Source organism: Somniosus microcephalus, chromosome 4 (assembly GCF_052327205.1).
Source record: "Somniosus microcephalus isolate GS21.2 chromosome 4, FLI_Smic_1.0, whole genome shotgun sequence".
In the NCBI taxonomy this organism is placed as follows: Eukaryota; Metazoa; Chordata; class Chondrichthyes; order Squaliformes; family Somniosidae; genus Somniosus; species Somniosus microcephalus.
Window position 1 is genome coordinate 174,106,940 of NC_140990.1, and position 26,349 is coordinate 174,133,288.

Below are 26,349 nucleotides of genomic sequence, written 5' to 3' on the forward strand. Positions count from 1 at the left end.
AAGGGAGAATTTATAATGGGGAATGAGGAAATGGCAGAGAAATTAAATAAATACTTAGTTTCTGTCTTCATGGAGGAAGACACAATAAACCTCCCAGAAATACAAGAAAACCAAGGGTGTGATGAGAATGAGGAACTTAAAGAAATTATTAGGTAAAAAAACAGTACTAGCAAAATTAATGGGACTAAAAATCGAGAAATCCCAAGAACTGGATGACCTACATCCTAGGGTTTTGAAAGAGGTGGCCATTGGAATAGTGGACGCATTGGTTGTCATCTTCCAAAATTCTATAGATTCTGGAATGGTTCCTGCAGATTGGAGGATAGCAAATGTAACCCCGCTATTTAAGAAAGGAGGGAAGAGAGAAAACGGGGAAGTACAGACCTGTTAGCCTCACATCAGTAGTTGGGAAAATGCTGGAATCTATTATAAAAGGATGAACTAACTGGGCACTTAGAAACTAACAGGTAGAACGTCCCCAATCCGGCAACCTCAGGACTGAGGCCGAGCTGGTTTTCTTGGACTTCGGAACGGGTTTCTGATGTCCGAAGTCCGGAAACGCCTGAGCCCAGGTTGCGCTAGTTCCTGACTTCGGACATCAGAAACACGTGCCGAGTCCAAAAATGTCTGGGCCCAGGTTGCGCTTTTGGTAAGCCTCCCTCGGTGTCCAGATTCCGGAACATTTTACGGATTCCGGACCCCTGCCACCAATTGTCCCGGAGTCCGGAACGCTCAACATGTAGTAAGATTGGGCAGAGTCAACATGAATTTATGAAAGGGAAATCCAGTTCAACAAACCTATTGGAGTTCTTTGAGGATGTAACTAGTGGAGTAGACAAAGGGGAACTGGTAGATGTGGTGTATCTGGATTTTCAGAAGGCCTTCGATAACATCCCATACAAGAGGTTGGTGAACAAAATTAGGGCACATGGAATTGGGGGTAATATACTAGCATGGATTGAGAATTGGTTAACAGACAGAAAACAAAAAGAGTAGGGATAAACGGGTCTTTTTCAGGATGGCAGGCTGTGACTAGTGGGGTACCACAAGGATCGGTGCTTGGGCCCCAGTTATTCACAATCTATATCAATGATTTGGATGAGGGGACTAAATGTAACATTTCCCAATTTGCTGATGATACAAAGCTAGGTGGCAGTGTCAGTTGCGAAGAGGATGTGAAGAGGCTTCAAGGGGATCTCGACAGGCTCAGTGAGTGGGCGAGAACATGGCAGATGGAATATAATGTGGATAAATGCGAAGTTATCCACTTTGGTAGAAAAAACAGAAAGGCAGAGTATTTCCTAAATGGTGAACGATTGGGGAATGCAGATGCTCAAAGGGACCTGGGTGTCCTTGTACATGAGTCACTGAAAGTGAATGTGCAGGTGCAGCAAGCTATTGGGAAGGCAAATGGTATGCTGGCCTTCATTACAAGAGGATTTGAGTACAGGAGTAAAGAAGTCTTACTCCAATTATATAGGGCCTTGGTGAGACCACACCTGGAGTACGGTGTACAATTTTGGTCTCCTTACCTAAGGAAGGGTATACTTGCCATAGAGGGAGTGCAACGAAGGTTCATGAGATTGATTCCTGGGATGGCGGGACTGTCGTATGAGAAGAGATTGAGTAAACTAGGCCTGTATTCTCTTGAATTCAGATGAGGGGGGATCTCATTGAAGCGTACAAAATTATTACAGGGTTTGATAGGATGGATGCTGGGAGAATGTTTCCCTTAGTTGGAGAGTCTAGAACCAGGGGCCACAGCCTCAAGATAAAGGGTAGGCCATTCAGGACTGAGATAAGAAGAAATTTCTTCAGAGGTTGGTGAATCTTTGGAATTCTCTACCCCAGAGGGCTGTGGAGGCTCAGTCATTGGGTATATTCAAAACAGAAGTCGATAGATTTCTGACTAGTAAGGGCATCAAGGGATATGGCGATAGGGCCGGTGAATGGAGTTGAGGCAGAAGATCAGCCATGATCTCATTGAATGGCGGAGCAGGCTCGAAGGGCCGAATGGCCTACTCTTGCTCCTATTTCTTATGTTATGAAAGAGCAGGGGAGAGAGAGTAATTGGATAGCTCTTTCAACGAGCCGACACAGGCACGATGGGCGGAATAGCCTCCTTACGTGCTGTATGGTTCTATAAATTGTATTACTGCAAATAGTTACAGCCATTAACTTGCTCCTGAGGTTTCTTGTCTCACCGTTGTGTAGAGGGCTTACTGAGCATGGTCACAAGGTAAAGAAAGAAAAAAAGTAACTTGTATTTATATAACCTCAGGATGCCCTCAAGTGTTTCACAGGCAATGGATGTATAATCACTTGTTATGTAGCCAAATGCAGCAGCCAATTTTTGAATAGCAAGGTTCCACAGCAGCTAATGAATAACCAGTTAATCTGTTTTAGTGATGATTAATCAGGAGGGAAAAAAGTGATTATGGGGGAGGCAGGAATTTTGGCCAGGATCTTGACCGGGGAGAACTTCCCTGCTCTTCTTGAAATAGTGCCACGGGATCTTTTACGTCCACCTGAGGGCAGATGGGACCTCGGTTTAATGTCTCATCTGAAAAGATTCCATCTCCCACAATGCAGAGGGTAGCGGTCCCTCCTCTTCTATCTCCCCATGTGTCTGTTACCAGAAGCTCAGCTGTGGGCATGTATCTGTGCAGCTGTATACAGATGTGGAGGCCTACCTCCACCCTCTGATGACCAATGCTTTCTTTTTACTTTTTTTCCCCCAATTTACCCCACTACCGCTCCCCTCTAGAAGAGACTCATGCTCGAATATAGTTCCTTGGGTGCCAGCACCGATTCAATACCTTGCCCTGTGTAGTGATCAGCAGTGGGTGTTCCAGGTGATCTTCCTTCCCTCTTGAATTGCAGCATCTCACCTCTACACTTCCTATCTCTGTAACCTCCTCCAGCTCTACAGCCCGCAGATCTCTGCACTGCTACAATTGCGATCAACTGAGAATGACCAATTTCCTTCACGCTACCATTGACGGCCGTGCCTTGTGTTACCTCGGCCCCAAGCTCTGCAATTCCCTCCCTAAACCTTCTCTACCTCTCTCCTCCTTTAAGACGCTCCTTAAAACGTACCTCTTCGATCAAGCTTTTGGTCACTTGTCCTAATATCTCATGTGGCTTGGTGTCAAATTTTGTTTGATAACGCTCCCGTGAAGCGCCTCAGAACATTTCATTACGGTAAAGGCGCTATATAAATGCAAGTTGTTGTTTCCTGTTGAAATCACCCAAATCAACACAGACTGAGGATCAAAACGTGATCTTCTGTGACCATAAGTATATGTCGAACAGCACACAGTGCACCTACCCAGAGCCATTAGGAAATGTCACAACGAGCATTTTCAATTGTTTCCGTGCTGAAACATATCTCGTTTGTTGTGACCTTAACACATAATGGCTATAGCATTTTGAAATGTAGGGACAGTGAGGAACAGCGTGCTTACAAAGCAAGTCATACAGAGGAGGACCAGTAGAAGAAAAGGCTCCAAAATTGGCTTGCCTAGACACGAAATCCATGAAGATCACAGCGAGGCACAGTTGAAAGGGACGTGCTCAATAGTTTGAAGCAACTCTCAAACATAGAACTTAGATCACATTTCAGCAGTGCAAGGATCCATCAAGCATGCTTGCCCCTTTTATCGAAGTGACTGGACATTTGCCTGACCCGTTGGGTTACAGCAACTTGAATAGGCAACATTCTAACACTGGGATATACCATCTGCTATAGGGGAGCGGGGGTGGGGAGGCAGAGAATAGAGAAGAGGGCTCATTGTGTATTAGAAAACAAATATGTGCGCATACATGCCAGTCTATAATTAGGCCTGTTCCTGAACTCATGAGGTCATAATATAGACTCCCCATTCAGAATCATAAGCCAACTATGTCATAATATACCATTCCTCATGTTGCCAAGCTTAAGGCCTTAAAGGGGAAATAAGCCCCAGCTGTGAAGTCATTCCTTTTCACATTACTCACATTTCTCCTTCTTTAATTACTATTAATTAGCCTGGGGCTACAGATCACTACAACAGCAGACTTGTATTATTAAAGGCAAACTCTAGGTTGAACATGAAAGAAATTAATTCATGGCCAGGATTTACTTGCCCTTTAAGAGATCACGAGCTTATAAATTAGCTTCATTATATAGTGGCATTGGGTGAAGTTGACTGAGCCCAATTAAAGTTTTTTTTCAGGGGAAGAGGGCAACAAACCTGTATACAGAGGTGATGGTCAATATACATTCACTTTTCTGTGACAAAAATACAATGTTTGAAGATTAAGTAAATCCCCAGGAATCGGTAATATAAAAAGGGATGGGTAGTACCCTGGCAGAATAGATGAGTTCCCTCCAGCAACAACTTGCATTTATATAGTGCTTTTAACGTAGTAAAACATCCCAAGGCGCACCACAAGAGCGACATCAGACTAAATTTGAGAGGGACTGGCAAGGACATCGAAGGATTTGAACACAAAGATGAGATTTTTAAAATCGAGGCGTTGCCATACCAGAAGCCAATGTAGGTCAGAGTGTACAGGGGTGATGGGTGAACGGGACTTGGGGCGAGTTAGGACACGGGCAGCAGAGTTTTTGAAGAACTGAAGTTTACGGATGTTGGGCTATTCGTCCACTCTCAATTCCCTGCTCCCCTGACCCAAGCCAATTTGAAAGTGGGTGTCAGGCTGAAATGCTCCAGCCAGATTTGAACTCTACAATTATCCCATGCCTAGACACTGACAAACCAACCTTCTGGTGGCGGTTCCTTCGAAGGGATAGATGATTTGCCCGTTGTTGCATATTTCACAGATGAAGCCTTTCTGGCTGCATAGGCTGCAGCTGTACACGTGAGCACTGGCAAATTTGTTGATCTTCACGAGGAATGGAGTGAGCTTGCCTTCGAAGACCTGGAGAAGGGGAGAAAAGACCAGAGGTCACAATCAGGCTATCAAAATGGGAATGCATCTGCTGGTGAAACCCTCATCCATGCTTTTGTTACCTCCAGACTCAACTATTCCAATGTTCTTTTGGCCTGCCTCCTTCACCCTCCGTTAACAACAGCTTATCCGAAACTCTGCTGCCTGTATCCTGACTCGCACCAAGTCCTGTTCATCCATCACTGCGCTCACTGACCTATATTGGCTTCCGGTCCAGCAACGCCACAAATTTAAAATTCTCATGCTTGTGTTCAAATCCCTCCCTATCCCTGTAACCTCCTCCAGCCCTACAACCCCCCCGAGATCTCTGTGCTCCTCCAATTCTGGCCTCTTGTGCATCCCATGATTTCCATCGCTCCACCATTGGCAGCTGTGCCTTCAGCTGCCTCAGCCCCAAACTCTGGAATTCGCTCCCTAAACCTCTCCGTCTCCCTACCTCTCTCTCCTCCTTTAAGACACTCCTTAAAACCTACCTCTTTGACCAAGCTTTTGGTCACCTGGCCGAATATCTGCTTATGTGGCTCGGTGTCAATTTTGGTCTGATAACGCTCCTGCAAAGCGCCTTGGGAGGTCTTACTACTTTAAATGTGTTATATAAATACAAGTTGTTGTTGTTAAAGGCGCTATGTCAATGCAAGTCGTTGTTAAAGGCGCTTGTAAATGCAAGTTGTTGTTGTTAAAGGCGCTATGTAAATGAAAGTTGTTGTTAAAGGCACTATGTCAATGAAAGTCGTTGTTAAAGGCGCTTGTAAATGCACGTTGTTGTTGTTAATGGCGCTATGTAAATGAAAGTTGTTGTTAAAGGCACCTGTAAATGAAAGTTGTTAAAGGTGCTATGTAAATGAAAGTTGTTGTTAAAGGCGCTATGTCAATGCAAGTCGTTGTTAAAGGCGCTTGTAAATGCAAGTTGTTGTTGTTAATGGCGCTATGTAAATGAAAGTTGTTGTTAAAGGCGCTTATAAATGAAAGTTGTTGTTGTTAAAGACGTTATGTAAATGAAAGTTGTTGTTAAAGGCACCATGTAAATGCAAGTTGTTGTTGTTAAAGCCCCAAATATAAATGAAAGTGGTTATTGCTGCAATGGCAAAGACTTTTTTTTTTTTAAAAACAGTTTCTTCTCCTCTGCCCTCCTGAAGACATTACTCATTGGGGTAGAGATCCACTGGCCTTGGCAGTCTCCTACTGGCTCATCAAAGTGATCATTATTCACGTGTGAGCCTAGACATTGAGCACCAGTGGACCATCCGACTGTGGGGTATTCCAGTGGAGCCGGATCCCGTCGTCACCCAGAAAATCCGCACCAGCAGCAAGAACACTGCCCCTTGACCCTGGGGCACTGGAGATCCTTGACTGAGATCAGCTAACTCAGCAGAGAACAGGCCTCAAAGACTTTAATTCACATTTTGAGACTGCAAATATGAATTTCTGCTCACCCTCTCCTGGATGTGTTTTGTGACATTAGTAAGTCACAGTGAACTATTTCCTCAGCTTGCAAAGGCTTGGCTCAGTGGGTAGCACTCTTGCCTGTGAGGGTTCCACTCCAGAGACTTGAGCACAAAATCTAGGCAGACACTCCAGTGCAGTACTGAGGGAGTTCTGCGCTGTCGGGTGTGACATCTTTTGGAGGAGATGTTAAACCGAGGCCCCGTCTTCCTTCTCAGGTGGATGTAAAAGATCCTATGGCACTATTTCGAAGAGGAGCAAGGGAATTCTCTCTGATGTCAATATTTATCCCTCAACCATCATCACTAAAACAGATTCTGGTCATCATCACATTGCTGTGTGCAATTTGGCTGCCGCGTTTCCTACATTTCAAAAGTATTTCATTGGCTGTAAAATGCTTTGAAACGTCCTGAGGTCATGAAATGCGTTATATAAATGCAAGACTTTCTTTTTTCCATCTCTGCAACCTCCTCCAGCCCTACTTTAATTGGTCGGTCTTTCTTCCAACAATCTTAACTTGTGCTTTCAGCAGATTGGGAACCCTAGTGTGCCACGGGACAATACCTTTTAACCACAGCATACTGTATAAAGGACCACATGGGCTGCCCACCATGCTCTCCTGTCTCCTCCAAATGACAATACCATACAGTTAGACTTTTACATTCAAGCTAAAACTAATAACCAGAACTCCCATGTCCTCTGGTTACCGACCCACCTGCCAGTGGAAACTCATTGCTCAATCAAAACTTCGTAATTTTGAACTCCTCTGGTGAATCTCCACTTCACCTCTGCTTTAAGGAGAACAATCCCAGCTTCTATAGTCTCTCCACATGGTACCAGTCTGGTAAATCTCCTCTGCAACCTCTCCAAGGCCTTGACATCCTTCCTTAAGTGTGGTTCCCAGAATTTCACTATACTCTGGCTGAGGCCTAACCAGTGTTTTGTTTTTGTTTTTTAAAAAGATTTAAGCATAACTTCCTTGCTTTTGTACTCTATTCCTCTATTAATAAAGCCAAGGATCTGTATGCTTTTTTTTTTTTATAAAAACAGCCTTCTCAACTTATCCTGCCACCTTCAAACATTTGTGTATGTGAACCCCCAAGTCGCTCTGTTCCTGCTCTCCCTTTAAAATTGTACCATTTAGTTTATATTGCCTCTCCTCATTCTTCCTACCAAATGCATCACTTCATACTTTGCTGCATTAAATTTCATCGGACATGTGCATTTCACCAATCTGTCTATGTCCTCTTGAAGTCTGCTACTATCCTCCTCACTGTTTACTACATTTCCAAGATTTGCGTCATCTGCAAACTTTAAAATGATTCCCTGTATACCAAAGTCCAGGTCATTAATATATATCAAAAAGAACAACGGTCCTAATACCAACCCCTGGGGAACACCACTGTATACTTTCCTCCAGTCTGGAAAACAACAGTTCGCCACTACTGTCTGCTTTTTGTATTCACGGTGCCACTCTCCATTAAATCCCATGGGCTTCAATTTTGCTAACAAGTCTATTTATGTGGCACTTTATCAAACACCTTTTGAAAGACCATATACACAACATATTACAAGAAAGATCATTGCACAGAAGCGGAAAGACCAGCAAGTTACTGATGTTACAAATATTTAGAAAGCAATAGAATCAGTCCACAAGGGATTAAAATATTCTTTCTTTCTACAATATATTTCTAACAGAGTTCTTTACCCAACAAGGCTTTTGAATAAACAGTAACAATCCTTCAAGATGTGATGGTTGTACCTCAGTGTTACAAAATTTCTGCCCACTGCACATAGCTCAGCTGTCATTTAGAAAGTGCCCAAACTAAAGATATGAAGTGTTTACACGTCGTCCCCGCCTTGTTTATTTATTAATGATTTAATCATATACAATTTTATTAGCATAGGACAAAACTTCCTCACCTTAGGAAATTTACAGATCAAACAACTTGGGCTTGTCCTGTAGCCAATTTGCCTATAGGTCTCCATTGTGAAGTGGGACAAATAAATTCAACTTCCATCTCAACTCTGCCTCAGTTTCATACATTGGCCTCTCCTCTGATACTGACAAAGTAGGCTGAACTCAATTTTTTAATGCAATTTATGGGGTCAGCCATGGCTCAGTTGGTAGCACTCTTGCCACTGAGTCAAAAGGTCCTGGGTCCCACTCCAGAGACTTGAGCACATGATCTAGGCTGACACTCTAGTGCAGTACGGAGGGAGTGCTGCACTGTCGGAGGTGCCGTCTTTTGGATGAGACATTAAACCGAGGCCCCGTCTGCCCTCTCAGGTGGACGTAAAAGCTCCCCTGGCACTATTTGAAGAGGAGTAGGGGAGTTCTCCTCGGTGATCTGGCCAATATTTATTCCTCAACCAACATCACTAAAAAAGAGATTTCTGGGGCCTTGTTGTGCGCAATTTGGCTGCTGCGTTTCCTATATTACAACAGTGACTACACTTCAAAAGTACTTAATTGGCGGTAAAGTACTTTTTTTCCCTTTTCTTCTGCTGGATGAAGTTCCATCTCTCAGCTGTTAAGGGAACGTACATCCTGATCCTACAGAATAATGTACACAGCAGATCACCTTGTAAGGTCATACTCTGAAATGACAGAAGTAAAGTTGTATGCATCAATTATAATACACATGCTGGGTTCATGACCTCAGCTAGTGCTTGATGAATCCAGTGGGACAGATTGCTTTGCTGAGTGATAGAATATTAACAATGAGAAGTGCTTAAAAACAGAACTGAGCCAGTCTTATCCTGAACCTTCCCAGAATATTTGCATTAATGTGCATACTGCACGCAGCTTTTCTGTGTTAAAGCATCAGACATAAAGCTCAGGCCCTTGCCAATAAAGAGATTCTACATGAAGAAAGACTTGGGCCTAGAAATTCACTGGCCTTAGCGCCGCTTTTGAGGCGCTAGAGGGCCTAGCGGCGAAGTTATGGCCAGTTTTGAAATTGACAGGGGCCCTAAATCGGCGTTAGGCCGGTAGCGCTGCGCCGGCACCGATGACGTCATCGGTGTGCGCAGCGTCCCGGTTGCCATGGTAACCCGCCCGAACTCGGAAATTGAGTTGCGGCCGCCTCGCCCGTGGCAGCCGCAAGCAACGTTCTGGCAGAGGTGCCTTACAGAACGTTGCGCCGGCGCATTAAAGGCCCCGCGGCAGCCGGCCGCTTTCCCGCCGCCCGCCTGGCCGCAGCTCCCTCCCCGGACTTCCCCCCCCCCCCCCCCCCGGAACAGAAGCAAGCCCGGCACTTGTCCGAGGTGCCGGGCTCATTTTTAAAAAGATTATCGCGGGCCGCGGCCGGGTGCAGGCAGCTCCTCCTTAAGGGAAGGAGGAGGCCTGCACTTCCCGAACCTGCCGCACCGCAGCGGGCGCCGCAGCGCCGGAATAGCGCCGAAATTCAGCGCATAGCGCCAGTTTTCAGGCGCTAACAGCTTTCAGCAGCGCCGGCAGCCGTTTGGGCGCAGAAGTAGTGAATTTTTGGCCCGCCCAGCGCGACTTAGCTCCGGCACTAACTTCCGGCGCTAAAGCCGTCGCTGCGCCAAAACCCAATTTCTAGGCCACGCACTTCTACAGCGCCTTTCACATCCTCAGGACGTCCCAAAGCGCTTTACAGCCAACGAAGTACTTTTGAATTGTAGTAACTATTGTAATGTAGGAAACGCGGCAGTCAAATTGCACACAGCAAGATCCCACAAACAGCAATGTGATAACAACCAGATCATCTGTTTCAGTCATGTTGGTAGCGGGATAAATATTGGCCAGTACATCGGGGAGAACTCCCCTGCTCCTCTTCGACTAGTGGCACGATATCATTTACATCAATCTGAGAAGGCAGACGCAGCCTCAGTTTAACGTTTCATCATAAATATATTAAGAGTAAGAGGATAATGAAAGAAAGGGTAGGGTCTATTAGAGATCATGAGGGTAATCTGTGTGTGGTGGCGGGAGACGTCGGTAGGGTTCTTAATGAATACTTTGCATCTGTTTTCACAAAGGAGAGGGGCGAAGCAGACATTGCTATCGGGGGGAGGAGTGTGAAATATTAGATGAAATAAACAGTGAGAGAGGAAGAATTAAGGGATTTAGCAGCTTTAAAAGTGGATAAATCCCCAGGCCTGGATGTAATGTATCCCAGGCTGTTAAGTGAAGCAAGAGAGGAAACAGCAGAGGCCCTGACCATCATTTTTCAATCCTCTCTGGCTTCGGGTGTGGTGCCGTAGGACTGCTAATGTGGTACCCTTGTTTAAAAAGGGAGAAAAGGATAGACCGAGTAATTACAGGCCAGTCAGCCTAACCTCGGTGGTGGGAAAATTATTGGAAAGAATTCTGAAGGACAGGATAAATCTTCATTTAGAAAGACACGGATTAATCAAGGATAGTCAGCACGGATTTGTTAAGGGAAGGTCGTGTCTGACAAACTTGATTGAATTTTTTGAGGTAACAAGGAGGGTAGATGAGGGTAGTGCATTTGATGTAGTTTATATGGACTTTAGCAAGGCTTTTGATACGGTTCTACATGGCAGACTGGTCACGAAGTTAAAAGCCCATGTGATCCAGGGCAAAGTGTCAAGTTGGATTCAAAACTTGCTCGGAGACAGGAAGCAGAGGGTAATGGTTGATGGGTGTTTTTGTGACTGGAAGGCTGTTTCCAGTGGGGTTCCGCAGGGCTCAGTACTAGGTCCCTTCTTTTTGTGGTATATATCAATGATCTAGACTTGAATATAGGGGGTATGATTAAGAAGTTTGCAGATGATACTAAAATCAGCTGTGTGGTTGATACTGAAGAAGGAAGCTATAGACTGCAGGAAGATATCAATAAATTGGTCAGGTGGGCAGAACAGTGGCAAATGGAATTCAATCCGGAGAAGTGTGAGGTAATGCATTTTGGGAGGGCTAACAAGGAAAGGGAATACACATTAAATGGTAGGACACTGAGTAGTGTCGAGGAACAAAAGGACCTTGGAGTGCATGTCCACAGATCCCTGAAGGTAGCAGGCCAGGTAGATAAGGTGGTTAAGACATACGGAATGTTTGCCTTTATTAGCCATGGCATAGAATACAAGAGCAGGGGGGTTATGCTTCAACTGTATAAAACACTAGTTAAGCCTCAGCTAGAATACTGCGTGCAGTTCTGGTCACCACATTACAGGAAAGATGTGATTGCACTAGAAAGGGTACAGAGGAGATTTACAAGGATGTTGCCGGGAGTAGAGAATCTTAGCAATGAGGAAAGACTGGATAGGCTGGGTCTGTTTTCCTTGGAACAGAGGAGGCTGAGGGGAGACCTTATTGAGGTGTATAAAATTATGAGGGGCAGAGATAAAATGGATAGAAAGGACTTGTTTCCCTTAGCGGAGGGATCAAAAACCAGGGGCAGAGATTTAAAGTAATTGGTGGAAGGTTTAGAGGGGATTTGAGGGGAAATTTCTTCACCCAGAGGGTTGTGGGGGTCCGGAACTCACTGCCTGAAAGGGTGGTAGAGGCAGGAACCCTAACCACATTTAAAAAGTACTTGGATGTGCACTTGGGATGCTCCAACCTGCAGGGCTACGGACCAAGAGCTGGGAAGTGGGATTAGACTGGATAGCTCTTTGTTGGCCAGTGCGGACACGATTGGCCGAAATGGCCTCCTTCCGTGCTGTAACTTTCTATGATTCTAAAGGCGGCACCTCCGGCAGTGCAGCGCTGGATTGCCAGACTTTATTTTGTGCTCAAGTCTCTGGAGTCGGACTTGAACCCACAGTTTTCTGACTTGGGGTGAGTATGCGACCCACTGAGCCATGGCCAACAACATTGTGCCAACGGAACTGCACGTTTCCAGCTTTGTATAAGACAGGGAGAAAATCGAGCAGAAGGAAAAAAAACACAAGAGCTTCAACATGAAGCGTGGAAGGAAAGTTATAGGCCAGTCAACAGCTTGACTGTTAGAGGTATCCTGAAGGTGAGGCTCCATTTGTAAAAGGCGACACATTGACCAGACTCCCACTTCAATTAATTATTGTAAAATCTAAACAGTCTGCTTGTCCCTTCAAGTGATTAATGGCAAATTCAGTAAATTAATGAGGAAAAAAGTAGACTCCTGCCTCTCGCCGGGTTTTATTAATTGGTTAGCAGAATAGTTGAATCCTGATGAAAGTGCAATTGGCGAGCCAAGAAATATTACGCTTGAGCAAGGATCCCTATAAACTGTATTATGTAAAATAAAAACAGGCAATTTGCAAAATTTTGCAACAAGGTCTATTTGAATAAATAATGAGAGACCAGGATAGTCCCAGGTTCAGTCCCCGGGCTCTACTGGGAAGTGGCAAGGAGTCAAGGACACAACAGTTGGCCGTTCAATGCCAGTATTAGCGGGGAGAAATAAAATCAGTCAGGGTTCCTGGCCTGCTCCAGATTGCTTTAAAGAGGAACCCCCTGATGGAACAGCACGTGTGGACCGGATTGGGATTGGCTGTGATGTCCTTTGCACTTGAATAAACCCATCTCTTTAACCAAAGTTTCCATCTCTGTCTCTGCCACCATTTTTTGACCACGATTCTGCGAAGTGGCTTGGGATGTTTTACTACATTAAAGGCACTATATCAATGCAAGTTGTTGCTGGTGAATAGCTGGCCAATACTTACCATCAAGGTTCAAACACGATTAGTGGTGACTTGGGGGAAGATACCAAAAGGAAATCACTGCCTGAAAAACCAAAGACTAATTTAGAGAGTCAAGGCCTTCAGGGGAGTGGCTGAAAATTGGAATGGAAAACAATTTTTTTTTTTTTTTTTTTTTTTTTTAAACTTATTACACACGGAGAAACAACAATCTATTTCTGCTGGCTATTTGATACAGGTGGAAATATAGCACTGTGTCTCCAAATCAACCTACTAAGAAATCGAGACCCACCCGCAGGGTTTGTTTGCCCAATACAAGAGTGCTACGAGACACCAGTGATGTGCAGTGCAAAAGGCTGAGAGGAATGCGTGGCAATATTGAGGGAGGATTCTTACAGCTGCACAGAGGCTGCACTTTTGAAACAGGAACAAAAAGACTCAAATTTAAGCATAAATCTGCTTTTATATTGCATGAAACTCATTGCCTGATAGTAGCACCCGCACCTGATGCACTGCACAGGAAACCAAGAGTTATCTCACTGGGATTCACTTCAGTTTTTATCTGGTCTTCCTGCACAAGACTTAGCAAATCCAAGCAAGTTTACTTTCTAGTTGTAGCCAGCTGCATGAGATCCATTGTTAACAACCGACACCGCTAGTACAGGTCTTAGCGCAGTATAAAAGCAACTTTAGATTCTGGCCTCTTGTGCATCCCTGATTTCCTTCACCCCACCATTGGCGGCTGTGCCTTCAGCTGCCTAGGCCCTACATTCTGAAATTGCCTCCCTAAACCTCTCCACCCCGCTCTTCTCTTTTAAGATGCTCCTTAAAACCTACCTTTGACCAGGCTTTTGGTCGCCTGTCCTATTATCGGTTTGTGGCTTGGTGTCAAGTTTTGTCCGATAACACTCCTGTGAAGCACCTTGGGACGTTTTACTACATTGTTATTGTTAAAAGCCCTTTTTAAATTTGTTTACTAGATGTGCATGTAACTAGAACCTCTCCTCCACTCTGAACACTAACTCTACCCACTCTATCTGGTGGAATTACTGTTATGTAGATTAGATTTAGATGAGATTAAGTAAAGAATGGCCCGTAATTTCCAATAAGAGGCATCCTGCGTGTGGATGCCTCTTATCGGGAAAAAATCTACGCCCTTACCCGAGTGCCGGACTCTTCCGCTCCTGGGCCTCTCCTGGTGCACGCAAAGGCCCAGGTATCCCAGGGGTGCAGGCAGTTCGCAAGCGTCCCCGGGATCACGTGGGCCAGGCGAGCCAATGGGAGAAGGGAATCCCTGAAAAAAGACACTACAACATTAAATAATTTTTTTTTTTTTTTTAAATCACATTTTTAAAAGGAGTTAAAATGACATTAAATTAAATATTTTAAACAAAAATTTAATTTATTGAAAAAAATAATCCAAGTTTTTTTACGGGGCTAAAAATAAACTTACTTTTTTAAAAAGTATTTTTACGTTATAAATGAGTGAAATTTTTATTTTTTTAAACTTTTTTAAAACTCTAATGCTGGTAAAAGCAGGCCTTACGCCTGCTTTTACCAGGCATAATATTTTTTTAAGGGGTTTCAGTGGGCGGAGGTTCTGCAGAAAGCGGAACTCTCCACCCACAGAGACCCTTCTCCAGGGCAGGTGTGCGATCTGTCAAGAGGATTCTTGACAGATCGGAAGTGCCGGTTTTCAGCGCATGCGCTTCACATGCCTGAAACCGGCACTTACGGAGGTCTCTACGGCCGTGTACACAGTGCGTACCCACCCATAGGGATCGGAAAATACAGGCCATTGATAAACTTCAGGCCTGTTTTACCTTGGGTTAATTTCAAAATTCTAGTAATTTTTAAAGAGAGGAGAATGATTTTCAGTTCTCTGTTCAGCAAGAGATTCTGAGTCAAAGTGAATAAAGATAAAGATATTTCCTTTTCAAAAAAAAAAAGTGGGGGTCAACTTTAGAATGACCATAAACTTCACCAAGGATGTGTGGATCAGAGAAAATGAAAGTGACACGTGAATATCGGAGGTCTGAAAAACAGGGCACGAGAATAATTTGTTTATTTATAAATTTAAAAAGGGGACTTGGGCCATTGCAAAGAAAATGTACAATGTTTCTGGGACTTTCAGTATTACTGGCTTCCCTGTTAAGAATTGCATTCACAGAATTACATAGTATTTACAGCACAGAAACAGGCCATTCGGCCCAACTGGTCTGTGCTGGTGCTTATGCTCCACACAAGCCTCCTCCCACTCCTCTTCATCTCACCCTAGCAGCATATTCTTCTATTCCTTTCTCTCTCATGTGTTTATCTAGCTTCCCCTTAGATGTATCCATCCGTTTCAACCACGCCCTGTGACAGTGAGTTCCATATTCTAACCGCTCTCTGGGTAAAGAAGTTTCCCCTGAATTCCCTATTGGATTTTTTAGTGACTACAGGAAACTCTCTTTTAACCGGCAAAATTCAGGAGTAGGTTCAGGTAAGTTTCACTATATATTAGTGGCCGTGTAACCGAGGTTCCTGGATCTGTGGCCTTGTAACCAGGGTTCCTGCACCTGTGGCCGTGCAACAGGGACTCCTGGATCTGCTCCGTGTAACCGGGGCTCCTGCACCTGTGGCCGTGTATGGGGCTCTCGTACCTTGGTAAGTATACCTCTCTGTAATCTGGACTTTTTGATCAACCGGCACCACACCGGTCCCGGATAAAAAAAAGTTTCCTGTATCTTATATTTATGGCCCCTAGTTCTGGTCTCACCCGCAAGTGGAAACATCATCTCTACATCTACCTTATCGAATCCCATCATAATCTTAAAATACCTCTATTAGGCCACCCTTCTCTTTTCTAGAGGCCCAGCCTATTCAGCCTTTCCTGATAGTTATAACCTCTCAGTTCCGGTACCATCCTTATAAAATTAATGTGCTGTACTGATTTAGTGGACTAGTTACAGCAGCAATCAGCTCCCCCCACCCCCCCATTCCCATTAATCTGTTATCACGGCCTCTCCTGCGTGTGATACAGCCATTCTTTCAGCTCAAAGCTGACTAGGTCTTCAGAACGCCTTGGGGAGCCAGTGACGGGTAAACTGAATAACAATTGTTCCAGGGGCCTGTCACGCATCGTTTTTCTGCCTGTTGAGTTTGAATTGCTGTAATTAGTTATCTTGCCTTGCGAAGCAGGTCTTGAATAGGGGATAATGAAGTTACAGAGCAGGAAAGGAGAGGAGGGGGACGGGGGAGGGGGGGGTGGAGAAGAGAGGGGACCCCTCCCGTGAGAGGCATGCTTATGCAGCCTCTGGTGCTGAGCAGCTTCCATGGCTGGTTGGAGGCTCGGCCATGCGTGCTGAGGCAAACTGACCATTTACAGAAGCAGGATAATCATGTAGCTTGACAGCCCACAGCTTCCCATGTAGCACTTCACCTGCTGTGATCTGGTAAGACAATGAAAATCCCAATTTACCTTCAAGTACAGTAGGCGAGACCCTGCTCTCCACAGTATTGTCCTGGGAAGGAGCCCAAAAAACGCGGTGTCGCCAGAGAGCTGGGATGCAGAAGCCTATCAATTAGGACGGTCCCCAAACACATCTTGTACCACTTTCAGTTTGCTCTCCTGTGATTTTCTCATACTAATTTCATTCTCTAGAAGTGCGAATGTTTTAAACTGAAAATAGCCATTTACCTTCAACAACAATGCCTTGCATTTATATAGTGCCTTTAACGTAGTAAAGCGTCCCAAGGCGCTTCACAGGAACGTGATCAGACAAAGCTTGACACCGAGCCGCAGAGAGAAATTAGGGCAGGTGGTCAAAGAGTTAGGTTTTAAGGAGCGGCTTAAAGGAGGAGAGGCAGCGAGAATTCCAGAGCTTAGGGCCGAGGCAGCTGAAGGCACATCCACCTATGGTGGAGCGATGAAAATCAGGGATGCACGAGACCAGCAGAGAACTCTTGATGATATACCACTGGGGTTCATGCCTGGGACTGAGCCGAACTTTATTGCTAAATGGTCAAATGGTCCCAGATTCAATTGCTAGTCTGTACTGAGTTAGATGATCTCACCAGAGGGAGGGAGGGGGGCAGGGCTTCTGCTCGCTATCCAGTAACACGTTAGAAAGTGCACGTGTATGATTGTTGGGCGATTACAGGGTCAAGCTCAGCTCTGATCATCTATCGATACCCAGCAGCTAGGCTCATGCTGGAAGAATGGCCTCTTGGACATAAGAACATAAGAGCAGGAGTAGGCCAATTGGCCCCTCGAGCCTGCTCCGCCATTCAATAAGATCATGGCTGATCTGATCCTAACCGCCAATCCACTATGACAGGACTATCTCCTGAATCTAACAGAATTAGACACACGAAATAGGAGCAGGATCAGGCTACACGGCCCCTGGGCCCGCTCCGCTACCCACAGGGCCATTACCTATCCGAACCTAGACTCATGTCCAAATTCCTGCCCGCTCCCCGTAACCCTTAATTCCCTTTTCTTCTAGGAAACTGTCTATTTCTGTTTTAAATTTATGTAATGATGTAGCTTCGACAGCTTTTTGGGGCAGCATATTCCATGGACCTACCACCCTCTGAGTGAAGTAGTTCCTCCTCATCTCAGTTTTGAAAGAGCAGCCCCTTATTCTAAGACTATGCCCCCTAGTTCTAGTTTCACCCATCATCTGGAACATCCTCCCTGCATCCACCCGATCCAACCCCTTCATAATCTTATATGTTTCAATAAGATCGCCTCTCATTCTTCTGAACTCCAATGAGTAGAGTTCCAATCTACTCAACCTCTCCTCATATGTCCATCCCCTCATCCCCGGGATTAATCGAGTGAACCTTCTTTGTACTGACTCGAGAGCAAGTATGTCTTTTCTTAAGTATGGACACCAAAACTGTATGCAGTATTCCAGGTGCGGTCTCACCAATACCTTGTACAACTGAAGCAATACCTCCCTATTTTTATATTCTATCCCCCTAGCAATGAAAGCCAACATTCCATTGGCCTTCTTAATCACTTGCTGCACCTGCATACTAACCTTTTGAGTTTCGTGCACCAGGACCCCCAGATCCCTTTGTACTTCAGTACTTTCAAGTTTCTTGCCATTAAGATAATAACTTGCTCTACGATTTTTCCTGCCAAAGTGCATAACCTCACACTTTCCAGTATTGTATTCCATCTGCCAAATCTCTGCCCACTTACTTAGCCTGTCTATGTCCCCTTGCAGGTTTTTTATGTCCTCCTCACTCACTACTTTCCCTCCCATCTTAGTATCATCTGCAAACTTTGATGTGTTACACTCGGTCCCCTCCTCCAAATCGTTAATATAGATTGTAAAGAGTTGGGGACCCAGCACTGACCCCTGCGGAACACCACTGGTTACTGATTGCCAGTCTGAGAATGAACCATTTATCCCAACTCTCTGCCTTCTGTTAGATAGCCAATCCTCTATCCATGCCAGAATATTACCCCCAATCCTGTGATTTTTTATCTTAAGCAAGAATCTTTTGTGTGGCACCTTGTCAAATGCCTTTTGGAAGTCTAAATACACTACGTCCACTGGTTCACCTTTATCCACCCTATATGTTACTTCCTCAAAGAACTCCAGCAAATTTGTCAAACATGACTTCCCCTTCATAAAACCATGCTGACTTTGTCGTATTAAATTATGATTATCCAAATGTCCTGTTACTGTCTCCTTAATAATGGACTCCAAAATTTTACCTACCACAGATGTTAGGTTAACCGGTCTATAGTTTCCAGCCTTCTGTCTGCTGCCCTTTTTAAATAAGGGTGTTACATTAGCAGTTTTCCAGTCTGCCGGGACCTTTGCTGAGTGCAGGGAGTTTTGGAAGATTATTACCAATGCATCCACAATCCCTACCGCCACTTCCCTCAAGACCCTAGGATGTAAGCCATCAGGTCCAGGTGATTTATCCGCCTTGAGTCCCATTATTTTACCGAGTACCACTTCCTTAGTGATTTTGATCGTGTTTATCTCCTCCCCCCCCTATAGCCCCCTGCTTGTCAAGTGTTGGGATATTCTTGGTGTCCTCTACTGTAAAGACTGATACAAAATATTTATTCAGTGTTTTTGCCATCTCCATATTTCCCACCATTAATTTCCCGGTCTCATCCTCTAAGGGACCAACATTTTTCTTTTTATATAACTATAAAAACTCTTACTATCTGTCTTTATATTTTTTGCTAATTTACTTTCATAATATATCTTCCCTTTCTTAATCAATCTTTTTGTTATTTTTTGCTGTCTTTTAAAGTTTTCCCAATCCTCTATCCTCCCACTAGATTTGGCTACCTTATATGCCCTTGTTTTTAGTCGAATACTATCCTTAATTTCTTTACTTAGCCACGGATGGCTGTCTTTTCTTTTACACCCTTTTCTTCTCAGTGGAATATACTTTTTTTGGAAGTTGTAAAATAACTCCTTAAATGTACACCACTGATCATGTATCGTCTTACCCTTTAATCTATTTTCCCAATCCACTCTACTCAATTCCACTCTCATTAACTTCATAGTCTCCTTTATTCAAGCTTAGCACGCTTGTTTGAGATCCAACCTTCTCACCCTCTAATTGAATATGGAATTCAACCATGTTATTGGTCATTCCAAGGGGATCCTTTACTAGGACATTTTTAATTAATCCGGTCTCGTTACACAGGACCAGATCCAAGGTTGCTTGCCCCCTGGTTGGTTCAGTTACATACTGCTCAAGAAACCCATCCCTAATACACTCAATGAACTCATCCTCAAGGCAGCCCTGCCCAATTTGATTCGTCCAATTTATATGATAGTTAAAATCCCCCATAATTATAGATGTTCCCTTATTACAAGCCTCAACTATTTCCTGATTGATACTCCGTCCAACCGAGTTGCGACTGTTCGGAGGCCTATATACTACGCCCACTAGTGTTTTTTTCCCCTTATTATTCCTTATCTCCACCCAAACTGTTTCATTATCCTGATCTTTTGACCCAGTATCATTTCTCTGTATTACAGTGATTCCTTCCTTTATTAACATAGCCACCCCACACGAGGTGCAGGAGGAACGTTGATGCCGTGAATGTGTACGCCAACCATGACTAGCATTTCCAATAGAAGAGTTGGGGGGGGGGGGGGAGGGGGAGGAAAGCATTTAAAGAGGGCTTTGCTGCATTTAACAGTATTGCCAACAGGTCACTCACCCTCCTGAAATGTTAGGGAGGGAGTCAAACAAGAATGCTTCAATATTCAACGTACAAGTCCTGTTGCCAGTTGATATCCGTAATGCATCTACACGTGTCTTAAATAAGCATCAGCAGGAGGTCTACCTTCTGAGGTGCAGTTGGATTATGTTGGTGCCAATTCAGAACAGGGAATTTTATCACAGTAAACAGTTCAGATTGTACACAGGATCCAATCTGCAGTTGTCATAATACATGTTACCAAGCCCCCTCTATTTACCTTGTACCTGTGGCGTGACACTTAAGCAGCTTTCATAAGATCAGAGTCTGCCTGATTACACTGCAGGTACAGTAGGGTAGCTCAGAATAATTATAAAGCTGCCTTTTTAAAAAAATATGGGCCTTGGTTTAATTCAGATCCTGTAGACCAGCCCCTGGCGCTCACATCACTAAATTCAACTCTCTTATCCTGGTGGGAGATTCGTGGACCCATGAATGACTGGGACAAGGGAACTAGCTTTATTACTGCAAATGCTGGGAGCTGCCTTACAGATACGAGTCCGAATTAAAGCAAGGCCAATGTAAAAGTGGCTTTTAGAGTGTCTGAGTGACCACATCAAGAAGGTGGAGAACTTTGTCACACGACTGTCATCTCCAATACCCGAGCAGCAACTGGATTGTCGCGACTGATATTTTTACACTGTGCTAAGCAGTCAAAGGGAGACCTGCAAACTCCATAGATCACTCTGCCCTACTTACTTTTCCTCCTGTCACTCCTGATAACAAGCTTAGATACCCTTGATTCCCACAGCCAAGAGAAAGGGAGTCCAGCCCCATGGGTTTAGTTTTAAATGGAGATTTGATGGCAGCTTGTGGTGCCGTTTGGTCACTTATAATGCAGAGCACCACGGACAGTGGGAGAACTGTGTGTGTGATCCACAGCATTCATACAAGGTAAAGGCAATGTTACACTGGCGGGAGTGCGACTAGCTACAGACACACGGCACCCCCGCCATCGACAATATTCTACCATATAAATGGCCCGATCTCAGGAGATCCAACAGTCAGAGATCCACATTTTGGTGAGTCTTGCGCAACCTCCTCCAGCCCTACAACCCTCCGAGAACTCTGCGCTCCTCCAATTCTGGCCTCTTGCACATCCCCAATTTCCTTCGTCCCATCATTGGTGGCCGTGCCTTCAACTGTCTAGGCCCTAAGCTCTGGAATTCCCTCCATAAACCTCTCCACCTCCTTTAAGACCCTCCTTAAAACCTACCTCTTCGACCAAGGTTTTGGTCACCTGTCCTAATATATGTGGCTCAGTGTCAAATTTTATGCTCCTGTGAAGCACCTTGGGACATTTTACTATGTTAACGGTGTTATATAAATATAAGTTGTTGTTTCTTGTGAGTTGCCATCAAGTCTCCCATTAAACCTAAACACCCAGAACCAGATAGCCCCACTTTCAGCTATGGGAATCTCAGAGTGATGAGGAGCAGCGGCAGGAGGAAAAGTACAGCAAATAGGGAGAGCAGTTCACAGAGGTTGCAGGTCTCTGCTTCAGTCCTGCTGCCCCTGGGAACACTTTATATAATGTCGGAGAATTATCAAACACCTGTACTGTTCAGGTGTGATGGAGTTCCAGAGTTGAGGAGGCCTGATCACCAATACAACAATTTGCAGTAAAATGGTGTTCCTTGCGTCAGACAAACATGGGGACCAAAATTAAGCTGCTTTAATTCTGCCATGGTACCTAAAGGGTTAAAACACCTTTATCACAGAAATGGTTCCCCAGTTTAATTTGATGTATGTGTTACAGAATTAAGAAAAAGAAATTGCATTTCTATAACACCTTTCACATCCTCAGGACGTCCCAAAGCACTTTACAGCCAATTAAGTACTTTTGAAGTCCAGTCACTGCAGTAATGTAGAGAAACGTAGCAATCAATTTACACACAAAGATTCCACAAACAGCAATGAGATAAATGGCCAGATAATCTGTTTTGGTAGCATTGGTTGAAGGAAAAATATTTGCCAGGATACCTGTACTCCCCTGCTCTTCTTCAAATAGTGTCATTTATGTCCACCGTAGCAGGTAGACAGGGACTCAGTTTAATCTGACAGACAACACCTCTGACAGTGCAGCACTTGCTCAGTACTGCACAGGAGTGTCAGCCTAGATTATGCGCTCGGGTCACTGGAGTGGTTTGTCGGAGACTGCTGTTTGAGGGAGGAACCAGGTCAGGCAGTTCAAATGCAAACAACCAAGGTTTCACAAGTCTGTTCAGGTGGATGATAAAGATTCTGTGGCACTTTCTGACGAGGAACAGGGAGCTTTGCCAGTGTCCCTCCTTTAACTAACTGAACAAAAAAAAAATTATAGATCAACCGGCCATTCATCTCACTCCTGTTTGTGGGATGTAGCTGGTACAGAAATAGCAGCGATATGTCTCTACATATCAGTCGCTGCACTTCAAGTGAAGTGCCATGAGGTGTTTTGACGAATAAGTGCAACTATTATAATACTCACTTAGAATAAAAAAAGAAAAGGTATCACTGTTAAGATCAGGCCTTCCTGATGTAGAAAGAAGGAAAGAAAGAACTTGCATTTCTACAGCGCCTTTCACAGCCTCAGGATGTCCCAAACGCTTTGCAGCCAATGGAGTACTTTAAGTGTCGTCACTGTTGTAAATGTAGGAAATGCAGCCAAGGGTACAACAATTGGCCTCAGTGCCCTTGATTAGGGAGTAAAAAAAAAATCAGCTAGGGTTGCCTCTCCTGAACAAATGTCCAGTCAGCCCAGTTGGAAGAAGCACGGCGTTGGGTGGTGACCAGATCGGGCTCGGTTTTCACAACCCCATGTGCTCGAGTAATCTGCCAACACTCAGGCAAAGTTTGCACAGGCTGATAATGGACAGTGGTGCCGGGTGCCAACAAAACAAAATCAACGCCTTCAGGAGGCAAGAAAATTGGCAGGGAAAATAAATCAACATTAAGCCAGTAGAGCCTTTTTATTTTAACAAAGAATTACTCTGACTTCCTTTTTAATTGCACAGATTGTTCACGCAAGATCTGGACGTTAAATCACAAAAAAGCTTGGTTATTTTAGTTACAGTGAACGGTTCCATTCAATGCAACTTGCTGCTCTGGGGACTGCATGTGCCACTTCCTATGTCCACAGGCTGATCTGATCTATTGACTTGATTCAGGTCACACTAAGCTACAACCTACCGGGACCACTGAGGAACAGGTTTGAGCTTGTTTCCCAAATAAACAATCTGACAATCTGAACAGAAAAGGACAGGACAGCCCAAAGGGTTTTGAAAAGCTGCTGAAAGGACTCTGTGCCTGCAATATAACATTTCCATCTGATTAAAGTCACTTACACGAACTGCAGCACCAATCTGTTGGCTTTCTGTTGTCATTAACTGGCTTTCGCATCAATAGTGTGGCAAAGTGCCAGTGACAACTCCCCTGCCACAGAGGGGGAGCAATAACCCTTCACTGCCTGTGTGCAAACATCTCGCGCATCCCCGATTTCCTTTGCCCCACCATTGGCGGCCATGCTTTCAGCTGCCTAGGCCCCAAGCTCTGGAATTCCCTCCCTAAGCCTCTCCTCCTTTAAGACGCACCTTAAAAAACACCCCTTTGACCAAGCTTTTGGTCACCTGTCCTAATAGCTCATTAAGTGGCTCATATTTTGTCTGAAAACGCTCCTGTGAAGTGCCTTGGGATGTTTACTACATTAAAGGTGCTATATAACTGCAAGTAGTTGTTGTATAATGCTCTGCTTATATCGAATGGTTCCATTTGTGTGAGTCTTGACAAAGGGTTTGACCCGAAACGTTGACTCTATTTTCTCTCCACGGATGTTGCCTGGCCTGCTGAGTTTTTCCAGCATTTTCTGTTGTTATTTTGCATTGGAGCTGAATTTGCCTTCTTTTATGCAGTGAATTCAGCAACAGTGCATGGTCAGCACACACAACTTGAATTTATATAGCGCCTATAATGTAATAAAACATCCCAACTTCACAGGAGTGTTATCAAACAAAATTTTACACCAAGCCATATAAGGAGTTGTTCAGACAGGTGACCAAATACTTGGTCAAAGAGGTAGGTTTTAAGGAGCGTCTTAAAGGAGGAGAGAGAGGCGGCGAGGTTTAGGGTGGCAGATGAAGGCACGGCCAACAATAGTGGGGAGAAGGAAATCGGGGATGCACATGAAAATCGTGGGGGTCACATCAGAAATGGGCAGCTGATTTTTACCTACCCAAGCGGAGAGCTGAAATGCTGAGGCAAATTGCACTTTGCCCCTATCTTTGCTCTGGCTGAGACTGGCCAACACAGCAGAGACGGGGGATAGAACCCGGAACAATCTAGTCTGGATGGGATTATTTTTTAAACAGATGCTGTGTCTAGGGCATTACGGTGAATATCGATCGCCGTGTTACATACCTGTTGAAGGTCAACTAATGAGTACAAGTGCACGTGCTGCAGAATGTATTCCCTGGGAAAAATCCTACAGAGGGAACAAAATAAGTAAAATTGTTAGAAAGCTTTTTTTTGTTATTATATTGCAAAGCTAAATATGAATCTCTGACCCATCTAGTAAAAAAGCAAGCTTCGCCATTGGGGCTTTTCGGCACTACAAAGCATTGTTACGAAATTCAATATCCTTCTGCTTATTTGACCTAGCAGTTATTCCTGCTTCTCCCTCTCACACGCCTGAAAGCAATGAAGCCTGTTGGAATACATTTTTATGGGAACTAACAGCTGTCTCATCGAGTCATGCGGGAGCCTCAATAACAAGTTCCGGCTGGCTATTCGACAATGGAGGGCGCCACACCGGAGCCCTGTCCCATCGTTACCTAATGTCCGTACGTGACTTTTCCAGCGGGAGTCACCGGATAATGACTTCAATAGTAGGAAACCTGGACACATTTTTTTCTTTGCGTAGCCCGAGAACACTGAGGCCTTATATTAGTGTCCCAAAAAGAAAAAGGAAAGACTCGCATCTCAATAGCGTCTTTCATAACCTCAGGATGTCCCAAAGTGCTTTACAACCAATTAGTGCTTTCGAAGTGTAGTCACTGTTGTAATGTAGGAAACGCAGCAGTCAATTTGCATACAGCAAGCACCCATAAACAACAATGGGTAAGAAGATAATGACCGGATAATCTGATTTTAGTGATGTTGATTAGGGATAAATATTGGCCAGGACACGGGGGAGAACGCCCCTGCTCTTCTTCGAAATAGTGCCGTGGGATCTTATACGTCTACCTGAGAGGGCAGATGGGGCTTCGGTTTAATGTCTCATCTGACAGTGCAGTGCACCCTCAGTACTGCACTGGGCATGTCAGCCTGGGTTTAATGTCTCACCTGACAGTGCAGCGCACCCTCAGTACTGCACTGGGCAGGTCAGCCTGGGTTTTGAGACAATAGTGCTACCAACGGAGCCACGGCTGACATTCATCACACCTGGTAAAATCGGTTAACTCAGCACGGATCAGGGAGCGAACCTGGGACTCACCTGACCTGCACGAGTCAGGGTGACACCACCCAGTGCAGATGCACATTGATAATTTGGATTTTTAGAAAGGATTCTAATGATGCCAAAGCTTGATAAAAGGGTATTTATTGGGATAGAGAAATTGAACCCAGAACAATACTCTCGGATACACCAGGGCAGTGCGAAAAGATGGTACAGGTGTGGGGGTGTGAAGCTGAAGGAAGGCAGGAACTTGCATTTATATAGCGTCTTTCACTACTTCAGGCAGCAAATTTGCGCACAGCAAGCTCCCAGAAACAGCAATGAGATGCTGTCAGCAATGAACAGATAATCTCTTTTAGGTGTAGGTTGATCTTTAAATATTGGCCAGGACACTGAAGAAAACTCCCCTGCTCTTCTTCGAAATAGTGCCGTGGGATCCTTCACGTCCACCTGAGGAGGCCGATGGGGACTCGGTTCCAGCCCTCCCTCAGTGCCAGCCTAGATTTTGTGCTCAAGTCTCTGGAGTGGGACTTGAACCCACAATTTCTGACTCGGAGGCAAGAGTGCTACCCACTGAGCCACGGCTGAAAATATTGAGTGTTGGGGCTATTCACAATTGCAATGAGTCTACTAGCAGGGTTTGCTGGATGGGACTCAGGAGTGGGAACTTTAG

At 44.6% G+C, this 26,349-nt stretch overlaps 1 protein-coding gene across 2 annotated transcripts in view; it reads right to left on the reverse strand.

Annotated features, from left to right (window-relative positions):
- Positions 1–26,349, reverse strand: part of plekhm3 (pleckstrin homology domain containing M3) — a 109,935-nt gene that overhangs the window by 10,890 nt on the left and 72,696 nt on the right. For both annotated transcript variants that reach the window (XM_085985476.1, XM_085985477.1), the window contains exons 6-7: positions 24,641–24,704; positions 4,769–4,926 (exon numbers count right to left, since the gene is read on the reverse strand). In XM_085985476.1, the coding sequence (XP_085841602.1) occupies positions 4,769–4,926; positions 24,641–24,704 (222 nt within the window). The remainder of the gene's footprint in view (positions 1–4,768; positions 4,927–24,640; positions 24,705–26,349) is intronic.